Source organism: Amphiprion ocellaris, chromosome 16, assembly GCF_022539595.1.
Source record: "Amphiprion ocellaris isolate individual 3 ecotype Okinawa chromosome 16, ASM2253959v1, whole genome shotgun sequence".
NCBI classification, from domain to species: domain Eukaryota; kingdom Metazoa; phylum Chordata; class Actinopteri; family Pomacentridae; genus Amphiprion; species Amphiprion ocellaris.
The window spans coordinates 9,990,872-10,018,700 of record NC_072781.1 but is presented as its reverse complement, the minus strand read 5'-3'; the positions used below and the strand labels follow the sequence as shown (position 1 = coordinate 10,018,700).

The 27,829-nt window shown below is 39.2% G+C and overlaps 1 protein-coding gene across 2 annotated transcripts; it reads left to right on the top strand.

Annotated features, from left to right (window-relative positions):
* Window positions 1-612: 612 nt before the first annotated feature.
* On the top strand, window positions 613-26,616 carry parga (poly (ADP-ribose) glycohydrolase a). 2 transcript variants are annotated; one of them, XM_023263900.3, is made up of 18 exons: window positions 613-802; window positions 1,471-1,533; window positions 2,518-3,183; window positions 3,337-3,469; window positions 4,329-4,451; window positions 4,541-4,621; window positions 5,139-5,213; window positions 9,136-9,228; window positions 10,471-10,625; window positions 14,487-14,566; window positions 14,683-14,743; window positions 15,170-15,245; window positions 18,605-18,752; window positions 22,247-22,325; window positions 22,463-22,571; window positions 23,122-23,227; window positions 24,551-24,679; window positions 25,410-26,616. In XM_023263900.3, exons 2-18 carry the CDS (start codon window positions 1,505-1,507, stop codon window positions 25,589-25,591), a joined length of 2,325 nt encoding a protein of 774 aa, XP_023119668.2. In that variant the 5' UTR covers window positions 613-802; window positions 1,471-1,504; the 3' UTR covers window positions 25,592-26,616. The 2 variants fall into 2 exon arrangements, with proteins under 2 accessions (XP_023119668.2, XP_023119667.2); XM_023263899.3 differs by having other exon boundaries at window positions 1,468-1,533.
* Window positions 26,617-27,829: the final 1,213 nt, after the last annotated feature.

The following is a 27,829-nucleotide window of genomic DNA, read 5'->3' as shown; positions in this document are numbered from 1 at the left end:
TTAGCTACATGTGAAGTGTTACATCACATTGTGATGAAGTAGACGTAAACCTATGCAAATGATTTATTTTTATATATTTATTCTATTTTATACTAAAATTCCACTCATCACATAACATCTAATACAAATCAAAGTGCCACTGAGGGACATGACAGACAACTACAGACAAATTTTATATATATATATATATATATATATATATATATATATATATATATACATGTATATATATATACGTGTATATATATATGTGTGTGTGTGTATATATATATGTATATATATGTATATATTTTTATATATATATACACACACATATATACACACACACACACACACACACACACACACACACACACACACACACACACACACACACACACACACACACACACACACACACACACACACACACACACACACACACACACACACACACACACACACACACACACACACGAGTATTTTAGATACAGTATACAGTTAAGGCAATGGAATCTCATTTGCTATTCAAGTATGTTTGAGAAATTCACGACAATGCACTGCTTTTTGACATAGTTGCTAGGATACCACTCAAGATTCCGCCTCTTTGGCCAAAAGCAGTGTTGTGATTGGTCAAGATATTCCTGCCGTCAAGGTGCCGCAGCTGCACCGCTGCAACAACGAAAGTACACCAATAACCGAACGTTAACGTTTTCGTGAATGATATGTAGTCTGGAGAGAAATAGTTTATGTATAAAATTAATAAATAAATAATTGTGTAATGCACCTCAGTCAGAAGTCTCATACAAAGACGGACATGCCTGTAAGTCGCCACGTATCTCTTTGTTTTAATTAGAGACAGCGCTTGCTAGCTTGATCAGCTTGGATTAGGTTACTATAATCGAAGCTAGCGAGTAATAGCTAACGTTAGATTTTGTTTTACCCAATCAAGACTAAGTTAGCTCAAGATGACTTGTGTTATTGCGCTGGAGATTAGGTCTTCGTTGGGGTGGTAAGCTAGCCAAATCCTTCGCAACATCTGTCTAGCCACTACTAATCGATTAATTGTTTTCTACCGTAAAGGTAATGTTAAAGGTATCGTATAAGGTTTGCTTAGTTAGCTTGCTCACCGTAGCTTTGCGAAACCGTTTTCGTGATGTGCAGCCCACCGAGCGAGTGTTTATTCGTACTGAATGACAGACAGTTATAGGAAGAGGCTACATTTGAAGCTGTTACATACCACGTTGTCTTGCAGCCTCGTAGCAGTTTTTGTGGAAAAAGTGGACCAAACACCTGTTTAAGTTTCAGTGGGTTTCCTCACCGAGCGTCTGAGTGCAGCTTCCATCCAAAATTACGTCTCAATAAAGCTTTATATTTGACTGTGACACAAGAAAGTGGGCAGTATGTTGCTGGTGTAACTTAGTAGGCATATGTGAAATTCTGAAATATGTTGCGGCTTTTCATTGTGCCGATATTTTCTCTTTCCAGCAGTTATTTTCACATCGCCTTGTATGACCTGTGAAAGATGGATGAAGTAATGGATTCTCAGAAAAGGTAAGCTGTGAAGTTAACTGGTCCAAACTTTTTGGTCAAGGCTGGGCACATGTTTGTGCCTTGCATGGCTTGTGTATTGCACAGAAATATGAGCTCAGCCTGTAATGTTTAATTAAATTCTATTCACTCTATCTCCAAAACAGGGGTGTAAGTATTTGTTGTTTTGACACACAGCATTTTTACAACAGAATGAATGTCTTGAAACAACCACATGTGCAGTATATTATACATTATAATTGACAGATCATCAGTGAGGTCATAGTAATGAGTCACACATCTGACATATAGTATTCTTAAGGTTATTAATGCTGCTTATGGAATCTCGTTCTACTCTTTCTGAAGGGTTAAGTTTTAGACATTTTGGGGAACAGTATCATGCTGTCGGACACATAAATCCAGAGCATCATGAGGCACATTGTGCTGCTTGAAACTATTTCTTAGATGACAAATGGTGAAGTTGTGGACATCCCAGTGCCTGGCTACAGCCCTAACTGACATGACAGCATCCAGCCAACAGTCGATTATTGTTATTCTTTTGTCATTTGTGGCATTGTATCATTTAACTACAGCATTTTTTTTATGATGGTGTTTCATAGTCACTTGTCCTTAAAAGCAGCACCTGACTGTGGTGCTAAATAACTCGGTTGTGGAGAAATTGTTACCAGGTGAACAGTTCAAAAAGTTTTATGGGCTCAGTTGGCCAAATTTAACCCTTTACTTCCCCTAATAACAGAAATAACGTTTTTTTTTTTTCAAACATTTTCTCTGTCAGAAAGAAAGACGCTTTCATGTTGTGTTTCTATATTTATTTAATGTACATTTATAATTAAGGACTGTGCTTGTAGGATACGCCTATTAACAAGGATGGCAAATGCACTCTGGGAAAAGGAAAGATGCATAATTTTGATCATAACAGTCCATTTTGTCATCTGATCCTGCTAACACAACCTTCTCTCACTTTGTTTCCTATCTGTCCTGCTGCAGTTTGACTGATGAAGTCAAGCCAGAAGATGTAAAGAACAACGTTCCACAAACAAACTTAACAGATGGAAATAATGAACTCCTTTGTCAACCACAAGTATCTGACACTACAAAAGACTGTGAGCTAACGGAGAACACACATGATGCCTCTCAGAATTCGATGGACTGTGGATCTGCAGGCGAACTGGATGAATCTGTTCTTGCAGGCAGCAGAAGTAATGCAGATGAGTTACACTGTTCTAATGGGCAGAAATCTAAGAGGCCCAGTTCGCCTGGTCCCCACCCTGTTAAAACAACCTGTGTTGCTGCACACTCAACAAATCCAAAACTCACCCTCTGTCTTAGTAACAGTCCCAGGAAGGTTGTAAGTACACCCAGTGATGTGGAGATGCTGAGTCCTGACAGTCCAGTCTGTAAAACCATGATCACCAACGACTCTGCAGATAAGCATTATGATGGCAATGCTTCTGCAGAGGACACTGGCTTTGGAAAGGCTCAGGTAATGGGATCTCAGCAGATTGTCAAAGACTCTGATCCTGGAAGTTCGGCCAAAGAAAGAGTCCATCCTGTTGCTGTGGGACCTGAGGATGCTGAAATAGCAGAGTGCAGTAGCTCATCTAATATGAGTCAGGACTTAAGTGAAAGCCAGCCACTTGCAATTTTCAAAAGGTACTTGCGAGTGTCTTCATGTCTCTCTACCACTTTATGTCTTTTCTAATCACTAAATGACCCTTTCTTCTTGTGTCCTTGTCCCATTGTAATCACAATGTTCGTGCTGTTGTACTGCAGTACACTGACCTGTTCTGCTTTTGTTTTGTGCAGCGTTCCATTTGCATTGCATAATTTGGACAAACGATGGCTGGGAACACCCATAGATGAGCTGAACAGAATACCCCAGTGTGCTCCCCCTCTGTCTCACCTGAAAGCAGTGCCTAATCACACTGTTACAGTCAGGGTGAGTCAACAGCCAGCTGTTCGTTTGTGGATCTTTTTGTTTGTAGTCATAACGACAATGTGTAAGTGGATGCAATTAGGAAGTTTTTGGTTGAACTACACTTGATGACTTTTTCTTTTTTTCTCAGAATATTTTTAAATCTATGAGGAATAGAGGAGACAAACATGCAATGTGTGATAGAGAGCAGGGGAAGGACATGCAGTGAAGGTCCAGTCGGCTGGGAATTAAACAGTGCACGTATCCGTAACTCAGCTGCCGGGTCGTTGCTACACTGTGCCCTAATAAGAGAAAAAATTATAGGGAGAAGTGGGAGAGAGGATGTAAAAAAGACTCTTTGGATACAGACAGTGTGGATAAGAAATGAGGAGACAGTACAGGGCCAAGTGAAGCCATCCTCCATAATTCCCTCAGGGTGTCTTGTCAGTAAAGGTCCTATCAGACTGCTCTCCGCTGCTTATCCCACAGGAACACTGTCAGTGCTGCTGTGTAGCTACAACTTGCTCCTACCATCAACAACCCGGCCACCCAAATTAAAATCTACCCATCACTAAATTGGAAGAATGATTTCAAATTTATAATTACCATTTGGATAAAATTCACTTTTCTACATTAAAAACAAGATGACTTTCAGTTGTTTAGTCAGCCAGCAAACAAATGCAAGTGTTGAGCTTGAATGTTCATTTTCTATGCATTTAGCTTCAAAATAAGGCATGATTCCTGTATAAAGTGACCTTTTCCTTAATATCTTTTATTTTTTAGATTTTTAAATTATTGCAGCATGCATATTTTTAAGAAGTGAAAACAACAGTAACCTGTAAAGATATCTTGTTTTCCCTGCCTTTTTATTTCTCTGTTACAGACAGATCTCCTCAAAGAGGGAGAGGTCCCTGTCCCATACCCCACCAAGTTCAAAGATGCGTGGGATGATGTGTCAGTGAAGATGCCCTGCTCTGAGAAGAATCTGTTTCCTATGGATTCTGAGGTATGTGCAGGTACATGGTTAGTTGCTGCAGGAACATTGTAGGTGTAAACGTTGTTGTTGTAACACCATGTGATTTTGTTCTCATGTAGGATGGAGGCGGCGTCCAAAGTCGGTGGGAGCTGATCCACACTGCCTTGCAGGGAGGGTTCAGAAGTTGTCTGGATGTGAGGGTAAGGAAACTGCTTCTCTGGACTGTGCTGATTTGGGCCAGTTACACTCCTGCAAAATGTGGGAAAACTGCTTATCTTATTGTCATATTGTCTTCTTTTCCCGTCTTTATGTTGACAGACATAGCAGTTCAAGTAGTTCATAGCAGGTCAACTCCTCTCCTCTCCAGTACTGTGTATTTCATTGAAACTGAGCACGCAATTAGGTTGGTAAATAAGTAACCAGGGAGAAGAAATTAGTAACATAAAGTAGTCTTTTAAACATTACTGCACAACTATGAGAGAATTTCTGTTCATACAGTTTTCCAATTGAACACAGCAGTTTCTAATTTTCAGAACCTATTCCATAAAGAACCACATGGTGGCAGAGTTTGCAGTAGTTATATTTTACATCATGCATGAAACAAGACTTCATACCATTCAATCATTTTATTTTATTTTTTTTTTGTTTTTTTTTTACAGTGGATTCTGTTTTAAATTAATTTTCAATGAAGGAATAACACCTCATTTTGCTTTTCAGGATGCGATATTGAGGTATAACACAGCCAATGCAAAGAAATGGGACTTCACTGCCCTGAACCTTCTTTGCACAGAGGTAAGCTATTCAAAACAGGATCGTTACCTGATTTTTGTGAGGCTGTACTGTACAAAAGATGAAACAGGAAGTTGAAAGCAGCTTCCCTAGAGACTGCTGGCAGTAATGTGTTGCAAAACATGTCTTCTTCACTGAACAAGAATAATTTGAAATTAAAATTCAGTTTATTAGTTGGGAAACCTCATTTACAAAACTTTCTTCTGTCTAACGTTCTTTCATATTTGCAGTTCAGGAGAATTGCCATATAAATAAACATCTCATCAGTGAAGTGCGTTAATAAAGAGTGAAGCTAAAGCTGACAGTAAACTGGAGTTGTTATCACGACGGGAATCTGCCTTTCTTTTTTTGGCTGCAATCCCATCAGTGTGCGTCGTCCCCTCACGGTCCCTGGGAGTCTCAGGGGAGCAGCGTTCAGTTAGGACAGATAAGCACAGAGCATAGCAGCAGCAGCTGTTGCAGGTGAATCAGGGGAATGTCTTCCTTTCTTTCTGTCTCCTACCCTTTCTTTTAACACTTCTTGTACACTGTTTAGACAGTTTGAGGTTATCATTACAAACCTGTTGTTACAGAAACTTCCCTCCACATGGGATGAATATTACCTGTCTTTAAATGTTATATGATAGCCTTTTAAAAAAGAAAAGGATTTCCAAGTGAGCTTTTAGTCCTTTTACAGAAATTCCCTCTGTAGAGGTTGTAGAAAATGTACTAGCAGTCAGCCTGTCTACTGCTAGAATCACTTTGAAAATGAGTATAAATGTAGATGGTTACTATTAGACTATTACTACCCAAAGAACCCATAAAAGGAAGGTGGAGTATTTGGTTGGGTAATAAATCAATTAGATTCTAATGACTAGCTGAACCTGCATGTGGTTAATCATATATTTTTGGTTAAATTATTTTTAGGTAAGTTGATGTCCTGGTTGGAGCCATAAAGAACAAGGCTACTGATTTCATGTGGCTCTTACAATTAAGTGAGATAATGTGATACCGGTTACAGTTCAGCCAGATTGGTATTTGAACCGAATGTCTGTCCCCGCTCATCAAGGATTACTCAGCTAAATACAGAGCCATTCTGAAATTGTCTGTTTTTTTCCTTCTCTCTCTGAAATAATTTCTCAGAGTTAGGCAGGGAGCTCCACAGATCAATAGCCGCCTAAGCCTTTTTATGGCTTAATCCAATTTAATTAAAAGGCCCCATTAAATCTGTAAGGATGCTAAGTAAGGCCAGCCAGAGAGTTCCTCTTCCAGGAATCTATTGCATCAGCATCTCTCCGACTGTCCACTCACTGCCCCGAGTCTGGTATTTACCCCCTCTTTTTTTAATTTCTTTGCTGCCAAGGCATTTTACAAAGGCGAGTGGTGCTCACAAAACAAGGACAAGTCAAGGTTTAAGTTGTTAAAAACCCCAAATTTCATATTATGATAAGTAATTGATAAGAATTACAGACTAGTTTCACATATTTTCTGTTAATTTCATTTCCATCAGTTCATGGATGCAAAATGAATGAGCATTAACACTATCGTGGCAACACTTGAGCTCAAATGATTAACAGTTGCCATTCCACGGCAGACACGGGCCATCTAAAGTGATTCATCTTTCACGCACTGTCTAATGCGGTGAGTCATATGGTCTGCATTTTCAGCCATTCTGTAAACCCACCATTACAGAACTGTCAGTATATGTAGATAAACAATACATCGTGCACATTGTGTATAGTGCTTCTGTGCTCATAAAAAAAAAAAATAAATAAAATATCCTGTTTTGCTGCGACATGCCGTGAGTTTGAATGTGGTACTCCTTAGCCAAGACCATCTAATTAAATCTGGAGCAACATTTTTGTAGCACTGAGGTAATTGTCAAGAGGTACATTGCCACTGGGCCAGTGATTGACACTCCGCTCAACGTGTAATAGCCACAGGGGAAAAAAAGAGTTATCCAAATTAGGGCTTGTCTGTAAATTGTCTTAGTGTTTCTCCTCTGCCGAATGAAACTGTCACCGTGTCACTTTCTGATGAATGTCTGAGGGCTGAGCAGGAAAGCAGTCCGGGAATGAACACGAACATTCAGCAGCTAGACAACAACACACTATTTCACTCACTTTGATGCGTTGTTGCTTGTTTTGTTACTATCTTTCTCACCCAGTTATTCTAAATAGGATTGAAATATCAGTCTGGCACTGAATGCCGTGGAAAAAAAAACATGCTACACCTCTAAATTAAATTGTGAAATCCAGGTTTGGAAAGGTTGAGCTGCCGGGAAATTAAAATAACTTCCATCCGGAATGGATGGAAGATCGATGTGTAATCGATCATTAGCCTATGCAGCACTAAATCTGGACTGTCCTGATGCAACTCAGTCTGTCATATTTATTGATGGGAAATACATAGTTTGTGTGTGAAGCCTAACCTTGTGGCCAGCTGCTGTAGCTGTGAGCTGTGGAAAGGCTGGGGGATCATCTTTCTGCCCTCATCCTGCCGCATCACCAACTACCATCCATTAGTCCCACAGGAACGCTTTATGATGTCTGCCAGTTCATTACTTCTGACAGCATTTAGTCAGACCTGCTCTGCAGCCATATAAATGCCTCTGGCCAAATCAACCACCAAAGACTTCCTGTTGAAAATCAAGCTTTCCTGCCACTCTCCCCACAAATGGTCATTTGCATTTGCTCCAGAAGGTCCATTTAATCAGCACAGGCTTCCCTGCTTACCTTGATAGAATAAGGCAAGTGATTGATGGCAGTGACATTCGAAGCCAATACACTCATAAATGATTGCGTTGTAAATCTGGGTGTATGATGGAATAACTGGGTGTTTATTTTAGAGGGAATTGCAGATGGATGCTGAGGTAAGCTGCAGGCTGAAGTATGGGTTCCTCAGCCGTGTTGAGCTCGTTCTCAGATTGATGGTAGTTTCTTCTGAAACAGATTCAATGTAGTGAGCGACTCTGCAGCATTTCTAGTTCTTTTTTCACCACTGAAGTGTTGGCATTATTGATATCTTAGAGGTGGGAGTTCACACTATAACAACAATAAACCTTGCTGCCTTCACTGAAACTTGGGTTTTCTTGTTGGAGATGAGAGAACATTCCTTAGATATTGGTTACTATTATTGGGTTCTGACCTTAGACTCACTGTCAAATTCTTATTAGAGCAACTTTTTATTGAGTAGATGACTTCTCATACTTTTCAGCACTATCAGGCCTGTTTGTCTTGACAGTACAATACAAACCTTACAACTATATTGCAAAATTCCAGCTGAAAAGCAGTTTATGCTTTACTCACACATTTAAAAAATATAATAGGAGTATTGGGACTTTTTCATAAATTTACACTTGGAAAATAAATGGTAGATTGTCCACACTAACACCACCTCTCATCTTTAGCTAAATGAGCTAAAAACAAGGAGCTTTACAATCTATTTCTTCTCTGTCAATTTACACTTACACAACAAAACAACAGTGGTGGCAGAGCAGCCGTACTAGGTGCTGACCTGTTGCAGGCAGCAACTTGGGGAGCGGTGTTTTGCCTGGGGACACTTTGGCATGTTGAGGCTCTGGGAATCGAGTTGCAACCTTATAATTAGTGGGCAACGTGCTCCACCCCTCTCCAAAATGTAGTGTCACTAAGTACACCTGCTTTCCAGAAAAACAAGGGCGTTGGAATTTTATATACAAACAAACAAAAAGGAGCAATTTTTGGAATTGATTGAATTTTGTGAAAGAGGGTTTTAGTTCTTTAACATTTTGGTTAGAAAAACCAGTCGTGTTACAAACCAATATGTCATTTCAGATGCAATCAGTCACTCTGACTGCCGGATCCAAGTAACTGCCTGCCTAAGTAGGCAGTCAGCTCCACAGAGATATCCCATTTCACAATTCTGATTCTGATTTAACTTGTATGTTTATCTCTCTTCTCTCCAGTATCTTGAGCATTCTGAGGTGCAACACCTGTTTGGGGTTGTGCTACCTGCTATGGTCGACCTGGCTCTCAGCGCTCCTCGCCTTTGCACAATGGTAAGTGTTCACTATTTCCCAATAGTTACAGTACGCTATGTATGCGCAGAAGGTGCTTGTTTTGTGTGAGGATGCTACAAGGTGATAGTGGGTTAAAGACGAGTTTTTAAGGTGAACAGTGGCAGTCAGCAGGGAGGAAAAGCAAAGAGCTGGGTGGTGAATGTTTTACAGGATCATCTCAAGACTTACAACTGGTAGGTAATGAATTCCCCTTTCTGGGCCATATCAAGAACTGCTTCATTAGAAAAGAGGACTGAGGGGAGAGGTTCATGTCATGTTCTGCCATCCATTTCATGTGTTATGCTTGTGCACTTACAAAAAACTCCACTTACTTTGTGCATTCAGTGCACTAAACTTGGACTAGGGTCTATTTTAATTGAACTTTCCCACTCAGCATTCCCTCTCTGAGCAATACATTTTTGGGAAAACAGGGTTGGATATTGGCCCCATCAAATCGTGAAGGGCCTCCCTTTTATTCACATTGAATGGAGCTGATCCATGTCACTGATCTTTTAAATGTCATCCCCGTTCATCTTTGTTTATGTTGCCTGTCATCAATTATAGTCATATAAGAATTACAGGATTGGCATTTTTGTAATCATGTTATCTATTTCAGAGTCTTCAGTTTAATTTAATAAGGTGAATTTAACTCCCACTGTGGGCAGGATAGGAAAATCCCTGTAGTTTCTACTGGAGAAGTCAAGAGCAGAACATAAAGTGTGTTCCAGTTTAACTGAAGGAAGGAATTTCTGATACAGATTTCACCTCAAGAGAGAATTATTTGTTACATAATGAAGCTCTCTGACTCTCCACTTTGTTTTGCCGTATTAAGCGTCAGGGCTAATGTTTATGTGTGTGTTATTAGAGCTGGTATTGATCTGCTAACTGGGCAGCCTTGGGAGGCTCTTTAGCCCTAATCAGTGAAGATGGATGGGCCCTGTGTGTCTGACTGAGCGAACCTGGGGGAGAGCAAGAAAACCAGGACCTTAATTACTACCTACCCATTTACCTAATGGAACTCTTGTCTCCTCTCCTTGTTAGATTGCTAAACTAATTATCTACCCTCATTAGCTGTCCAACCTACACTACTACACCCACATAACCTTGTATGTTTTTTCAGCATCTAGTGTTGTTTCTCTAATCCCGTCTTCCAGCTTTTGTCTCTTTGTCTCACTCCATGCCATTGCTCTTGTCACCGTTTTGATTTTAAGTCTTTTTTCCCCACTCCATATCTCTTTCTAGCCAATCCCTCTACTGAAGTCAAGGATGAACCATTCTTTGACTCTGTCTCAGGAGCAAATAGCCTGTCTTCTGGCCAACGCCTTCTTCTGCACATTCCCCCGACGCAACTCCCGCAAGTCGGAGTACGGCAATTACCCTGAGATCAACTTCTACAGGTAAAGGCAGTCTATCGCTAGGAAAAATTCAGAAAGGCCCTAAACAATGATTGGCTCATTTAGGCAGTTGAGTGGGCTGAAGTCATTAGTATTTTATTCATGCAATAAGATTTGTCTCTTCAGTCCCATAAAGAGTCTCTTTGTGAACCATTTAAGCCAATGACAGAGCAGTTTTTTGTATACTGTGCTACGATCGCCTGGGTTTTGTTGGTGTAATAATGGCATCAGGTTTTCTAATGTTTTCAGCAGTGTTCTGCTTGAAAATTGGACATCAAATAAATTCAAAAAATTATTTTTTTCTGATTAATCACAGATATTTTTAGTTTTAGTCGTCAGTCCTTAGTGATCCTACTATTCAAAGTAAACTGATTTCCATCAGGGGGCACTACTGCCTTGAAAACCCTTAATAGTCATGTGTTTGTACTCAGCTTCCAATCATATTCTAAGTGTTAATTAGAATTTGTTTATTTTTTAACATGCAGTGGGCCATAATATAATGAACAGATAGCACCCTGCTGTGAAACAAAGTCTTACCGTCTGGTGTCCCACTTTGTTTCTATCAAACTGTGGACTTAGGTTTTTATTTCTTATTGTGATTGTGTGTGCTGTAACTGCACCTGTCATCTTATAGACTTAAGGGTTGGGTTTTGGGCCGAGAATTTTTCTCCATGTGTCTGTTATGGCCTTTGGGTGGTAGGGAGGTCTGAGTAGGAGTGTTAAATTGGTGTCCTCAGCTTCTACCTACTCAGAACCAGTGGCCTGGTAAGAAAGCCTGGGTTGTCTAATTGAAACAAATTGTTCTGATAGCCTGTTTCAAAGTAAACACTTCTGTGTCTGTGGCTTTACAAAGTGTCAGTTCATTTGGAGGAAAAGAAAGTGATGCATGTGTATAGTCAAAGCTAAACTTCCAAGAGTGATGGCTGTAGTGGTTTAATGTTTAAACTTGCAGCAGAGGTTGTGGCAGTATTTCAGGTTTGGCTGTCTGTCACCGGTTTTCTGGGAACTGTCTTTGGTAACGATGCCCACCTTTTTCTCTACTGAAGAATGACTTGAAGGATAAGTTTGTGATTTTTCAAGGCAGCCTTGAAAACATCTCAACATTGAAATGGGCTTAAGTCTATTAATAAATTTATCTGAAGCTAGCATTAGAGTCAAGTGGATATTTCCATTAGTTGCGGTGTTTTTAGGATAAAATTTCCTCTTTCTGTTTCCATTTTAAGCTAAAGTCGAGAGGTAGTCACAGAAAAAGGAGTTTTGTTCTAAAAAGACAGTAACTCCGGAAGATGATCTCTTGATTTGACAAACTCAGATTGATGAATTCTGCAGCCCTGAACGGTCTGGCTGCACTGCTATATCATTCCGCTATATGGGAAAAGATTTACTGAAATAAACTAGCATGGCTGTCTTACTACATGATCGCAGTCCTCAGAAATACAAATCTGAAGTGTGATAGGCTGCTTGATGGCTGTTGTTGTTTTATCCTGTACTGAAGGATTTTTTTTAAAAACTATAACGCTGGCTAGCAGAAGTGGAGGAAAAAGCCACATTGAAAATTATGGCCAAAGGCAGACTTTTACCTGCAGCCTACATGAGTTAGACAAGCTGTAAATAAATTTAGAAATACATTTTTTCACAAAAGAAGGTCTTTGGATTTTGTCCTTCCATCACTTGCACTGAAATCACTTCAGGAATGGATTTTGTAATGGAAAATATAAAAAGGTGAAATATTGCAGCAACTAGTATCTAGTTGTTCATACGGACAATTTACTGTTATTTTAAGACAGACTTGTGACATGAATGACTCTGAGCAGACGTCTAATTGAATCTTTTGGGAATTTTTTCCAAGCATTTTTCTGCTCGCTGATAATGACTAGAAAGTTGAGATGTTTATAGGTGAGGTGGAGTCGGTAACAGAGTTATAATGAGATTTTCCTACCGGCTTTCCTGCTCTATTTTTGGACAGTTAGTGCCTTGGTATACCCAGGACATTGTCCAGATATCACCCCAACTCAATTTTCCCCAATTCGCTCGAGGCACTTTCTCCTCATTAGTGATATTTGTATTAAGTTTTGGTAGCTGAATGACAGACTGGTGATGTTGGTTTGGTAATACTTTATTATAGTAGTACTTAAACACTTAACAGAACATGATATAGGCATATTAAGAACTGTATAATTTTGATATTCCTTGCAATCTGCATGGGCCCTGACTGTTGTCCAGGGTCAAATTAGCTTTTTGCTCTTTCCTGGTGGTTGAGTTGCATTATTTTTTGCATTCCAGGATCAATTAAAATAGACCCTAGTCCAAGATCCTATTGAGTACCTGTGATTAGGGCCACATACCCAGCCTTGGCTGCCTCATTTTATCTGAGCCTTAATCATATTTCCCATATCACCAGTGTATCATCTGTATGAGTGCAATATATCTGCCTCTGTAATAATGTAAGCATTGATTCCAGCCGCAAAGTTGCCTTTTTCAGAACCACTTCGGCCTGCCTTCACTATCAGCATTTCTGCCTGCAGCGAAATACAGGGAAGAGCAAGAGGAGGGGGAAAAATCTTGGTGTTTCTGAGGAGATGAGACAGGACAAGACAACCACTGCAGTCTAAAATGGGCCCTGGATCGTTACTGGCCCTCCCCTCTCTCTCTGTAATTGAGGGAGTGTCCGTCACTTTGCTTATCGGCTACAGTAGCGCTCTGTCTTGGACAACCAGAGCAGCAAGCAATCTGCTGATTGCTGTTTTGGCAGAACTGTCAAGGTTTGTCCTCTGTTAAGTGATGGATAGATTCAAGGGGGAGGATAGAAGGCAGGAGACTTATCTCCTTAGCTGGTGTTTTCCTCTGTTTGAGAAGAAAATGACACAAGGAGCTCGTTTAGCAGTTTGGTCGACAATGAAAGCTCATTACTGATGAATAGGTCCTCTTGTTTTTGGCCTTCCACACTTGCTAGGATACTGAACAATGAGTAATGACAAACTGTCGGAAACATGATGTGCACTTAATATAGTAAATAGGCTAATGGTGGATAAGAACCAACTATTAAATGTGACTCTCCTTAAAATAACAATTGCAATATTTGTGTCTAAATCCTGTGTTACCCTTCTCTGTTCAGCAATGCATCATTTGCGGCTACACTGGAAATCTCACCCTGATCCATTTGTGTTTCACTTACGCTATTGTATAGGCATGTTGTCCTCCAGGGTACATTATAGCAAATTGACACTGACTAAGGGAAAGAGTTGGGTGGGGAGGTTCACGAAGCATGAGTAAGGCATTCTGTCAGGAATTTAAACAGAGGGGGAAAAGCACTTCATAGGTGGGAACTCTCCTGAATAAATTAGCCTTTTTTTACTCACCAAAGAACTTCTAATACATTACCTTTTTCATTTTATTTGTTTTCTCCATTTTGATTACTTTACCAGCCTGGGCAGAGAGCAGTGGGAGGGAAAGATGAATGCTGAACTCTGATTAGTAATCAGCTTAGGTTGCTTTTAAGACAAGAGAGGGTACCAGTATGGAGTGAGCTGTATATCCAGTGCTCTCTCCCATCCCTTCACCCTAGTTTTAATAGTAACTCTGATGAACTGGGACAGGGCCTCAGGCAGTGTCATTGTGGGACGGATGTAGGTAGATGGGGGAGACGACATGCCAGTCTGAAAGCTTGACCTCACTCAAGTTACTGTAGTACGGTTGTGCAGCGAGCTAAGGATAATGCCTGATAGAAGCATTAATTCTTCTCATCTGCTCAAATGTAACACATAATTTTACTGACTGTCAGAAATAGAGGTTTTAAAAACTCTTGCTTTAAATGAGAAAATTCTCTTTTGTGTACTCAACTTCCTATTTTGCTTTCTGTTTCAGGTTGTTTGAAGGTTCTTCACCAAGAAAAATTGAGAAATTGAAAACTCTGCTGTGTTACTTCAGGAAAGTTACACATGCGAGTAAGGACTGAAAATATCCCACATTATGTTTAGCATTGTGTTTCTTTTTAATGCTCTCTGTTTTTCATTTGATTTGCTTTTTATTGATTCACACTGTTTTTTCTCTGTTTGCTAAGGGCCCAAGGGTCTTGTTACATTCACAAGACAAACACTAAACAATCCTCCAAACTGGGAAAGGTAAGACTTACTATTATACTATTTCACGTGTAATGATTTAATAACTTGAATTTAAAATAAATTATTCAAACCAAATTTTTGTCAAATCCAACCCACAACAATCCATATTAATGGGGATTAGTTTTGTTTCTTAAATTGTCATATATTGGTTTGTGGTTTGTTTTGGGGCAGTAAGTACTCTAACACTTTTATTTTATCTAAATATCACCATGATGTCCTTAAATACTGATTGAACAAATCTGAAATGTGAAAGGACTTTACATTCGACCTACAATTACTTGTAACTTTTATTTATTTCTCTACATACAGTACACATTTGGCCTAAAAGCCCCTTACATACTGTGTGCATGCTAATATGCTCCACATCGTCAGGTTACACAGATAGCTATACCTTGCCCTGTTTGCAATCTTTTTTTTTTTGTCAAGCTCCCAGACTCAGCTGACACGCCTACATATCACTTGTGAAGGGACCATTGAGGATGATGGATATGGGATGCTGCAGGTGGGAACCAGTTTTGTATCTAATTCCAAGTACAACTAGTTATAAATAAAATTGGTGTCCTTCTGTCACTGTAAAGGTCTTTTTCCTTTGTAACAGTGGCACAATGATGTAGGATTGTTGGCCTCAGGTTTGAAAATAACATGCCTGTTTTGCACTTGTTGCTGTCAGACATGCCTGACTCTGACATCACCTGTCCTTCCTTCTTGCTTTCAAAAACAAAGCGACCATCTTCACCTCAGAATTGGCTGTATAATTTTTGTGCATATCCGTGTAGGTTATTGGCTCTCTGTCTGTATTGATTCAACCTATCTCCTCACCCCCCTCGGTGATCCTGGGTGGCTGGCGCATGTTTTTACTCTAGCTGACAGCTGATGTATACACATGAGTAGCTCAGAGTGGCAAGGGTGGAGGAGAGGACCCTGGGGTGGGAGATGAGGGAGAAGGAGGCACATGGAGAAAAGGATGATGAGGGTGAGCCATTTCACTGGGGTGACCCAGTGGGCCGGGAGTCCTGCAGTCAGATTGATGGCTACCTCAGCAGGCTGGACACTGGCTGTGTGTTGAGTTTCGATAGGGCAGACTGGGCTGTCATCCTGTCAGAAGGTTAGATTGAAGGGTTGAGGGGGAGTGAGGTTAGGGGTGAACCAGAGAAGAAGGTGAGGAGTTGAGCGACTGGTTTGAAAACATACACACATGCACATACAAACACACTCACTGTCACGAACTGACGTAGCTGTGGGCCACTGAGCAGAACCTTCACCCCTGACAGGCTGTTTAAATATCAGAATTGTGATTGAATGGGCTGTTTTCTTATCCGTGCTACAAAAACAAGTAGTTGGCTTACATGGAATGAAGCTCCAGTATCAAATCAAAATATTTCCTAAAATGAAACAGAAATCCCAAAAAATATGCACCAATGCCTAGAATTTTTTTTAGTGATCTCATCAAAACTATTGGGTTTATCTTTGTCCATGTATTTACGTGACCGTTATACACTGAACCTCAGAAGAGTCACTATCAGGAGTCAAAATCTGTGGTCTCTGAGGCTGTACTTATGCATAGCATTGCTTTGATCCAAACACAAATAATACATCAGGATGATAACATTCTCTCAATGCCAAAGTGCTGATGTTAAACAGCTCATATGTTTGCGCTGTTTACTATCTAAATTTTGAATTTTGGTATGCTGACTTTTGCTTATTAGCAAAAAGCACAAATATTACATGGCAAAATGACATGGCAGTCCATACATTAACTGAAAAAATTCACTCAAGACCACATGCTTGTAAATGTCAATCATTGTTCATTAGACCTAATTGTCAGGGACCTAAAATGTCTGTACAAAATTTAGTGCTGTCCATTTAGGTAATGATGAGATATTTCAATATACAGGTGAAATATTTGGCCTGCTGGTGGCACCAGAGGAAGAGATGAAGGCTCATCAGAGACTGAATATATATGTAAGAATTCAAGGAGAACCACTGGGTCTGAAAAGTGAAGCCAGTGTGGAAATGACTTAACCCTGCATTCTGTCTAATGGACTCCTCTGGTTGCAATAAAAGCTCTGATTGGCTAGCCGTCATTAAGATTGACCCTACTTGGTTTCTACCTTAGTTAACAGTTTCCTGATAAATGTATGGTCTCAATCACTAGTTCCATGGCTCCTTCAACATATCATGATGCTCATTTTGTAGGTTATGGTCCCAATTAGAGTAAAATACAGTGTTAAGGCAGGGTATGTTTTAAGGCGGGGCTCCTGTATGATTGACATGTTGCTGCTATGTGGGTATCTACAGTGTCTTTGTGTTTTCAGTCCGAACTACACTCTACTCTTCACGTCCAGCTTGAAAAGACTAAGATAGCGGTGACCAAACTCAAAGCTTTTTGTTTTAAAACCCCTGGGAGAATGTCACAGTGACTATATGCATTTTTTATAATAAGAAAATAAAATTCATGCCAATTTATCTAGAAGTTGAGTTATTTTAATCAGTACCAAAGTTGTGGACCTGCTGATAGATTGGCTTCATGCCACTAGCTGAAAATGTCCAAAATTCCACGTGGGAAAACATTGTTAACCACTTACAATTTTCAAGCATTTAGTGTAAGATATACATGAAATATGGTTACACTTTCCGTAGTGGCTGCCAGTTTTGTCTGGGGTATTGGTATTATTGTAGGCTGTTGCATGAGATTATTGTCTTTAGGCTATTGCCGTACATGAATTTGTTTTCTGTAGAGATGTTAAGTCCATGTGTTTTTTGGCTTTGGAACGACAATTATAACATCGTTGGCTTTAAGTTTACGAAACGTATAATATTTTTGACAATTTGATTGTAAAACCTATTTTATTATCATTACTTCCTCCTTTGTGTCAGACTAAAGCATGACAGCTGCTGAGGATTGAATCCCAACCAGTTTGTGTGTTTTTTTTCTGTCAAATTTTTACTCAATATAAATCTATTTTAAACTGCACTTCTCTGATAACAGCACAACCATGGGTGAGAATAGAGAGAACAGTTTTTGTGCAGTATGACAAAGTTATAATCCTGTAAATCATAAAAAAGGTTAAGTTTCCTGACCAAACGGCACGTTGCAGATGAGTAGTTCAAAGATGGAAAGTTTAAGATCTGGAAATTCTCTCTGGGTTTGCAGGTTCTGACTGTGATAAATACTGTAATTTGGGTGATTTTGCAAAAATAACATGCTTTTCAAACTTAGCGGCAGGTTTTGGGGTTGAAAGAGTTAAAAAGAAAGTAGGGGTGTTTCATGTCTCCCTGTGGACTAAGCGCTGAATAGTGAGCCCTTACAGGCAATACCAGCAAACCTGTTACTCTGTTATATACAAAGATGGATTCCTGCAGATTTTGCATTATTGCTCTGCTCTCTGTTAATTGTACATTTTATTGTTTTTTGAAGTATCCCTTTAGATTTCACGTGTGTTGTTTTGCGATGATTTCCTGATTTGATTATTTCCAAGCAGGAAGCCATGCTGTGATCCTTAGACATTTATCTGTGTTAAATGACTACAGTTGGTGACAGATAATAAGACGCTAATAGAGTCATTTGTTTAAATAATGGAAGTGACTTTAGCAGAACAGTTTTTCTCATTTGTATTGAAGAGGCAGGTCAAAGGGCAAAATATTTGCAACATTTGATTAAAATTTGTTTGAATATTTTTTTAAAATTCCGTATGCTTTGGACATCATTTATCTTGATTTCCGTAAATGACTCTTGTATGCCATTAAATAATCCAAAAATGTGAAAAGGAGAACATAAAATACAGGATATATCATCTGAGAAATGAAAGACTGAGCCATTTTCATCAACTATTTTTATTTTCTTCCCCTTTATTTCACTAGGTGGACTTTGCAAACAGACTAGTAGGTGGTGGAGTCACAGGACATGGACTGGTTCAGGAAGAAATCAGGTTCATCATCAATCCTGAACTCATTGTCTCACGCCTCTTTACTGAAGCTATGGAATACAATGAATGCCTTATCATCACAGGTATGTAGACACACATACATCATTTTAAGCCTTCAGGTTTACTCTTCATTTCAGCTGTTGATTGCCAAAAGAAATCAAACAGAGAGGAAACTGTAGCTCCAGATTCAACGTAGTCAAACATTGACATTTAAACATTAATAAGTAGTGTCCTCATATGGAAACAGGATAATAGAGCAGTTTATTTATAGGTTTCCACCCAGTTAAGGCTTTCTGTGACATGGTGCTTATTTGCTCTCTAAGTGTAGAGAATAGAGTCATTATAGAGCAGACTGTCAGTATGGAGTAGTTATCATAGTATATTTCTTGCTGTTACTCCTCAGTTAACATTTTGTGGATCAGTTGTAGGAGAGTATTGCATTTTTGTATGTGGATGTGGTTTTTTTTGTAAAGAGTATCTACCTATAGACAAGTTGTCCCCTTACTGTAGTGTGTTTACTATATAATTACAAGTAGTAAACACTAAGTACAACCTATACCAAAATAGTAGACACAGGTATATGGTCCAGCAACACTGAGTTTAATCTCTGTGCTCGTGGTTATTAATTGCTTGATATTTTGTTGGCTTTTATCTGTATTTGATAGAAACTACACACATTTATGTATCTCATATGGCATTCTAGTATTGCACTTAACCTGGGCTAAACTCATCTCTGAGTTATTTCCTCTAGTTCATTGAGCTCTTCGTGTTTATTGGGCTCCATTCATTTTTTTCCCCCTCGTACTTCATTCCCGTCCGAAGGTAAATCCATTGCATTGATTCACTTGGGGCTGCCCAGTTATCCTTCATTTCTCCCAAGCAGAACTGCTCCATTTTTCAACCTCCAACTCACTATTATGGTCAGCCTAAGCATTCTGCCCTCTCATTTGCCTCCCTCCTCCTTTTCTGGTCACTCCAACTTTCCTCTCTGCCTTGCAGCTCACCCACTACTGGCTACAGTAAGAAACAAATGCTGATCAGGGCAATGCATTCATGTGCTCATATATGTCCATACAGGTGAAATAACTATATATATATATATATATATATATATATATATATATATATATATATATATATATATATATATATATATATATATATATATATATATATATATATATATATATACATATATATATATATATATATACATATATACATATATATATATATATATATATATATATATATATATATATATATATATATATATATATATAGGATGTATATAATAAGATATTTCCAATCAAATGCATGCACGTTTATTCAAGTTTAGCTTCATTATTTTTGTTTTGTAGTGTCATTTTGTAGCCTGGAGAAGTTTTATCTTATTGCCCCTTTTAGAAAGTGGCCGGCAATGAAATTGCCTTGCTTGATGATTTAGTCAGTTGATTTATTCACATCATATTCATTTTATTAGAACTTAATAAAGTTAGCACGGCAAAGCAAATATTGGAACAACTGCTTGCCCTGTTTTGGTGCTTGTCCTTCACTGGGAAATAAAATGGTCCTTGAAGACACTAGAGGCATCGTTATCCTGTTGGATAAATTCCTCTTCTTGACATGAGGACATTTATTATAACTTAGCTGTGCGCAGACACGGACTCAAAACATGCTTAAGCTTAACTGATTCTGTTGGTAGAGTCTTCTTTGAACGTAGACCCAACAGAAGAGGCAGGATTTATATGGACGCACAAAAAGTTACGAGGCCACCAGTTTGCCTGGTCTGATGTGCACCTTCAGCCCACTCTAGTATTGTACTTTGCTTATTCCTTATAGACTGGGTGTGAACAGCAGAACAGAGAAAACGACCAGTCTGTATCTTGTTAGAGTCCCCAACCCACACTGGTAATTCCACTAAACAAGCACACACCATGTAAAAATCGACATCTGCTTTAGCATGCTGAGCGTTGTCTGGTTTGTGTGGCGCCATGTTGTCTTCCTAGGAACTCCTATCTCTCCCAAGTGACCTTCAATGGTTAGTCACCGTCCCCTTCCCTGCCTCCCTTCATTCTGCCTCCCTCCCTCTTCCCTCCTCCTCCTCTCCACTTAACTTTATTACATTTGGACAGAAAGGAATTTATAGCCCAACTAAGGTCATTGCTTCACTAATGGAATGGACCAGTTGTGCCATAGATTCATTAAAACCTTCAGAATATTCTTTGCACGTGTGCTGAGTTTCCTCTTAAAGTCTTGTCTGTGTTTTTAGAGTTTATATCTGTGTCTCTAGCTCTCTGCATTTTCCATTTCTGTCAAGTTAATTATATTTGTTTTTATCTTTAGAGGTGTCCTAATGTGAGTCTTAGTCTAAGTGTGAATGTCTTTGGACGATCTCAGATAGGAAGGTAGAGATCCATGATGTAATCTAGTGATGGAAGCCTGTATGGCAGGATGCTGTCATGTGGTTGTAAGGCTAAAAAGGCTCAAGGTGAAGGAGGAGGAGGAGGACAGTTGAACGAGTTGATATGGGAAGCCTGTTCTTTGACGTTAGGAGTCGCTAGTGCTTTATTTGACTGGTTGGGATTGTAATAGCACAAGATGTTTAAAATATTGTTGAGGTTCATTCAATCAAGGCTTTTCTCAGTATTTTTTCTCAAACCAACAACACTGTTTTCTGGGGAAACAAAAGTTAAAATGAAGCTTTTGCTAGATTTAAACACCTTCTTTAGTGTGAACAAAGTCTGTCTCGAAACATCATTCTTATTGCCCAATTGTACATCATCGTAGTTTGTGTCCTGGCTTCAGTCCATCAACTTGAGTCATAATTTTTTCAGAGAAAGGCACAAAAAGCGCATTAGGTAATTGAAGAAGGTGCATTCTTGAAATCAAGCCAAGCCTTAATGTAACAGCAGTGCTTTATTACTGCTTTTGAAGAGATACTTAAAAATGACATTTAGCGTTGCTTTTGAAATACTTTACCAGTTATTGTGAACTTACCTATAAATCTCCCTCACTCTACTAGCAATAGTAGCAGTGCATACCATGAAAACCTTTATGTTAGTCACGTTTTACACCTACCCTCTTACGAAGTGCTGTTTAAACATCTCATACCCAATGCATAATGTATGGTGCAATTAATAGGAGTCATTTTTTCATCATTACCAATATAGCCACGCTGTATTGGTAATGACACATGAGGAAATCTTTCTAGTTCTAACTCTGAGCACATACAAGAATGTATGGATAAAAAAGCTGCCGCCTAATGGATCATATTTTGTAAATATTTTCACACAGGTGACTGAGGTTAGCTTTTTGTGTTCTTATAATTTCTACCTATTGTGACTGGAAGCTTTTAATTTCGAAACCCAAAGCAGATTACTTATTAAATCAGTGGGCTTTATTTATGACAATCCAATATAAGCTGAAACTGTGTACTCACACTGGGAGCATAAAAGCCACTAAATTTGATTTAGGAAATAAGGCGCTGAAACATATTTCGGCCCAATGTGTGCTCTGACTACTGAGCTGTGAATAATATCATTTTCTGTGTGACTTTGTCTTTCTTATTCTGCAGGAACTGAACAGTACAGTAAATATTCTGGCTATGCCGAGAGTTACAAATGGAAAGAGAGCTACAAAGACGAGACACCCAGGTATTATATTATCTAATATTTTTTGATTCTTGCTCTGATAACTGAAAACTGGAATCTTAAATTCAATAAGAAGAAAATGACTGAATGACCGGAGAATGGAAATCCGTTCCCTTTCAATGCTTTTCTTTCATTTCCAGGGACAACTGGCAGAGGAGATGTACAGAGATCGTGGCCATGGATGCTTTAAAATACCGGCACTTCCTAGAGCAGTTCCTCCCAGAGAAGATGACCAGAGAACTCAATAAGGTGAGTCAATATATAGTTGTCTTACATTCAGCAGTACAATTCTCCAAACAGAGGTGTCTTTGTGAGGGAGCCAAGAAGCCTGTTCACCTTTCAGAAGACATTAACGTTTGCAGTTGATAGATAGGATAAAACTGCACATCACAGTGCTTTGATAAAAAGCTCATGGTGGTGAACTTTGACATATTTGTCAGGCGCCACCTGCAAAGATGTTAATTAAAGGGTCCGTGATCTGTAACAGCACTGAATTTAGCTAAAGGCAGCCAATGCTTTATCTGGCCATACTTCACAAAATCTATTTATAGCAGTCGTATTTTTGATCTTTCTTTCCCCTTGAGGAATAAGCAAAATATTATACACCCATGTGCACCTAAAAAGGCAAATTGCATTTTCTTGTTTATAGTTCAATCTGAGGGTAATGCTCAACCATTATGCGTCTGTTACTTAATTTTATTTTAATACATTCAAAGCGACCATAGAAAATTCTGAGAAATTTCTCTTGTGTCTTTCTCTTCCCCACCTTTACTTCCTCCCCCCCGTTTATTCATCCCAGGCGTACTGTGGATTCTATCGAAATAACGCCAACAGCAAGCATCTCTCTGCGGTAGCCACGGGCAACTGGGGCTGTGGAGCTTTTGGTGGAGACACACGACTCAAAGGTATCATTGGATGAATTATAAACATAAGTCCAAAGAGAGGAAAGACTTTGTATTGCAACATGCATGAAGAAATCAATAGTTTTTTTTTCCCCGTGATTGGGAGTTGAAATGGTAAAACTGGGGTGGCAGATGTGTCACAGTACTGACATAAATCTGGATTCTGAAGCAGCAAGTAAATATCAGTAGTTCAGACAGGATCATCCACTCATCTATCCTGTTTGTCCCAGTAGGTCCCTGCAGAGGAACATCAAGTGTTCATGCAGTATGTACTGTGCAGTGATGCTGGTCTTTCTCAAACCCCTCTAGTCAATTAGTGGCTCTCCCAGGGTGTCACTCTCCTATTCCTTCCCTTCCTTTATTGATCAGCTGACACACATTTATGTTTTCCATTAAAAGGGCGATTGATTACAGGCCAGGGACGCTATAAATCCAGGCTGACATGGGTCTCTGTGGGCTAACACAACATCACTCTTCATAAACAGGAGCCCCTTACGGTCCCCTTGAGTGTGCCAAGCTATTTTGAACAGTTGTGTTTATTTCGTGTTTGCTGTCAATAAGTTAATTATAATTTCACATTGTTGTTCTACCACAAGCTACTAAATACTGATCTGCTGTGTTATGCCTGGATTCAAGGAGGCTGTACTGCGCTGAAAACCACATATCTGTATAAATGTTCTGCATTTTTAATGCAAACGAGTGTTCTGAGGTTGGAGTAACATGGTTATGTTTGTGTACAGTTAGATTTTAAACCAAAGCTGTTAATTTCCTTTGCAACATGCTATGAATAGATCCAGATTCTACTGAGTCCCTGAGGATGATATTAGCTTCTGGGGGCCCCGCCCATTAGCCCTGGAATTAACATAGCTGGTATTTTTAGAAGGTAATAACTGTATTTTACATTAAAGTCCCAAAGCTGACTTGAGACTTACATAAGACCAAGCTGTTATGTTGTAGTAAAGATTACAGACCTTTTGCAAATGGTTTGTTTTGCGTTTTCATTAATCAGAAATCTATAACCATTCTGTTTAATATTTAAAACTCTTAAGACCTAATTTGCAAAGGCTCAAAGATTGAGTGCTGTTGATGAGACTAATCTACCAGAGGTGGATTATTTACTGCTTCTGATATAAATTGCTCCTGTCACTCATGTTCTTTTCTGCCAGAAGCCGAACCTTATCTGGCTTATTGACCAATTACTTAGTTTCCTATGCTTTTCAGTGGCCAATTATACCTTTATGATGCCGTTCCAAAACTAATGTTGCTATTACAATATAATATTGGTGCTTGAATTTTCCTATATCGTTCTCCTTCTCTGCTTTTCAGCGCTGATTCAGTTCATGGCAGCAGCAGAGGCCGGGAGAGACGTGGCATACTTCACGTTTGGAGATGCTCAACTCATGAGAGATGTTTATGAAATGTACACTTTCCTCACCGAGAGACAAGTCACCGTTGGTAAGACTCACAACCAGTCAAATAGTTATAGTCTTCTTGTTTGCAGGAGTTACACTTTCTTCTCAAGCTGCAGTCGCACAGTTATCTTGTCAGTCCTGCATCTGTTGAGCCCTTATGGCAGATTACATAATGACCAGGAATAGTGATGATATCACCCACTGTTAGGACTGCGGGGCTCTCGCACAGCACACGGAGCTTGTCCTTGTTGGTGTCTTTACAGACACAGTATGCATAAATAACAGAACGCCGTCCGTCTGTATGATAAGTTATTCCACCTTATGGGCCATCTCTTGTTCTTCAGCCCATCCATTCAGCCTCAGCCGCAGAGTGGATTACTGCCTGAACTGACCCCAACCTCTCCCCTCCCCCCGTTTTCATTTTTCTTCTGCTGACATTTATTGAAGCCTTTCAGAGAAATTCCCCTCTAGCCATCCATTTCCTAAAGTGGAGCTACGGAGGAGGAAAAAAAAGCTCATGGCATGTGTGCGCGTGTACGTGCACTTGATTTATAAATGAGCCCAAACACACTTTCATTTTTTTTTCTTTTTTTTCCCTGCTGTAGTTTCAGTCACGCTCTCTCGTGCTCTTTGACTCTCAAACCATGATTTTTGTCTGTTTCTCCCAAACCCTGTTTTTCTCTCTTCATATTTCTTCCTTCTCTTGACCCCTGCACCGTCCCTCTTCCCCTGCCTCCCTTCCTCTCTCTCCACACCCTCTTTTACCTTCCCAGGCCAGCTGTACAGCCTTTTAAACCAGTACTTCAATGTGATGTGCAAGAATTGCCGCACGACCCGACCTGACATCAGTCTCTACAGTTTCATCTACGAGAGAGTCTCCTCCCCCGCGACCGCCGACACCTCAGACTCCGCAAAGGATTCTGGGATGTCGCCTGTAACATCGGACTCTCATTAACTCCTTTCTTTTGTCTCTCTCTGTAGAAGAGACTCCAGGTTCAGAAACTTCAGTGTGCTCTCAGTCTTGTGCTTACAATCACTCTTTCTCTCACATACACTCCCTTTAAGTTTGTGATTCCAACACACAAACTACAAAAACACAGTTTTGCCTTTCTCGCTGGTGGTATTATAGGAGCCTGGTAGTACGGCACCAAACGTGGTGAAGTGTTTCAAAGACTTATAGCAATAGTAAATCCTGGTTGCTGTTAGGCCTTTGTTTAGTCTAAATGTGATGTGGAATTCTTTTTTTACACACTAATTACAAATATGGCCAAATATTCATCATATGCATGATTGTGGACACTTTTCACTATTGATAATCCAGGACATGATAATCCCCCCTGGTTGTCTTGTCTTATATTGTGTTTGCTACTTTTTTTGATGAGTTATATTCTCTATTTACCATACCCAGCCTGTGGTGAGGTTCCTGAATGCCGAGAGATGATGAGATGCCATACTGTAGTCTATGCATGGGTAACATTTATTTATCAAATACTCTACAAATATATGCTGCTCTTTTATATCCTCTATGATGTTGGAGTTCAACATACACATTGTCCTTAAGGCTTATTTTAATAGGAGTCAAAATATTCGCTGGATAGGAAAATCATCTCAGATGAACTGGATACAAGGAATTTATGGTCATTTCATCAATTTAAAATATATTCAGTGTTAAGCACAGTATTGATACTGTATATATAAATTAAAGCGGGAGCAGAAAAAGAAAGAATTGCACGAACAATATTATTTTCGTTAATGTTTTTACTCAACATTTACTTTGGGCGTGTGGTTAGGTTTTTTTTTTTAATAATTTACTGTGTTTTCTGATTGACAGTGTGGATTCTATTTAATGATGGGTTGATGAATAGATTAAAGACTGTAATGTATTGCATAGGACTGTACTTGAGCCTTTTAGGTTGTACTATTTTTATTATAATTTCTTAATTAAAGTATATCCTATTAAAATTGTATTTTTCTGCTATAGCTTCACTTAAGTAATGCGAGCATTTTAGCATTAACCACACATTCTCCATCTGTAGTTTCTTTACGGCAAGGTGATTTAATTATTTATGCATCATCAAGAAATAACGGATTTTGCTGCAGTCTCGAGCATTCATCAGAGATTTAATTTCAGTTTAATATGTCTGTAACAGTGTCTTGGCAACGCAAATTTGTCACCTAATTTCATGAAATCATACATTATTTAATCATTTGAAATGTGATTGATTTTTGTGATAGCACGTGTACCTAGGGCTTTCAGAAAAATTTAATTCCGCCTTCAAACATGCTTTATTAGATGAATTAGGGTTTCCAAATAACCTCATGACGTGGACTTCCATAAATGGTGTGTAGGCTTGGCAGGGGTAAGTGGATTACACATTATCTGCTCCTCCCGCTCTTTGTACTGAGCCCTGCATCGACCAAATGAGCTGTGGGCTGATGTACAAAGTCAATTTGGTTTGGCAGACCTGACTGCTGATGTATGCTGTGAGCCTGGCTTACCTGGACATGAACTTTGTTAAGTTGACTGGTGCCTGCTAGATTCAATCAAAGATTTATTTGGACACTGAACATTGACTGAATGTGCCAGGTGAATCCTACAAATGAATAACCATAGTCAACAACATCGATGACATATTCACTGTTTTTCCATTTATATGTCACCAGAAATGTGAGCTAAGAAAATATTCACTTGTTCTCATTTCCCCGATACATGAGAAATGTTTCAAATCCTCAACAGCTGGTCCAGTTTTGTCCTGCCTAGTGATGTAATTATTCTAAGCAGGATGTTATTTAACATCGAGGCTGTAATGTTACCCAGCGGCACAAGTCTTTTCATCGATGAACATTATTAATATAACGCCAGAAAGCTACTGGTCTTCACTCCATCTCTGTCATGTGGCAAAGTCACTACAACAAAATGGCATTTCAGTTCATAATTGCTTGACCCTGCATTCTCCAGGTCAACCAGAGAGCAGCAGCAAATAGAAGAGTTCAGGAAACATTGAACCTTAATGCTGGTTGCACTGGAAATAAAGGGTAATGAATATATTGTTTGTGTAGGTAAAAACACTCATTTAGTATAAAGAACAGTGAGCATATAAATTAAACTTTTTTTGCGTTATTAGATGGTGGCACTGCACTGCATACTGTTTAGCGTTTTAAAGAGAACACAATGATGCTTTGATTAGTGATG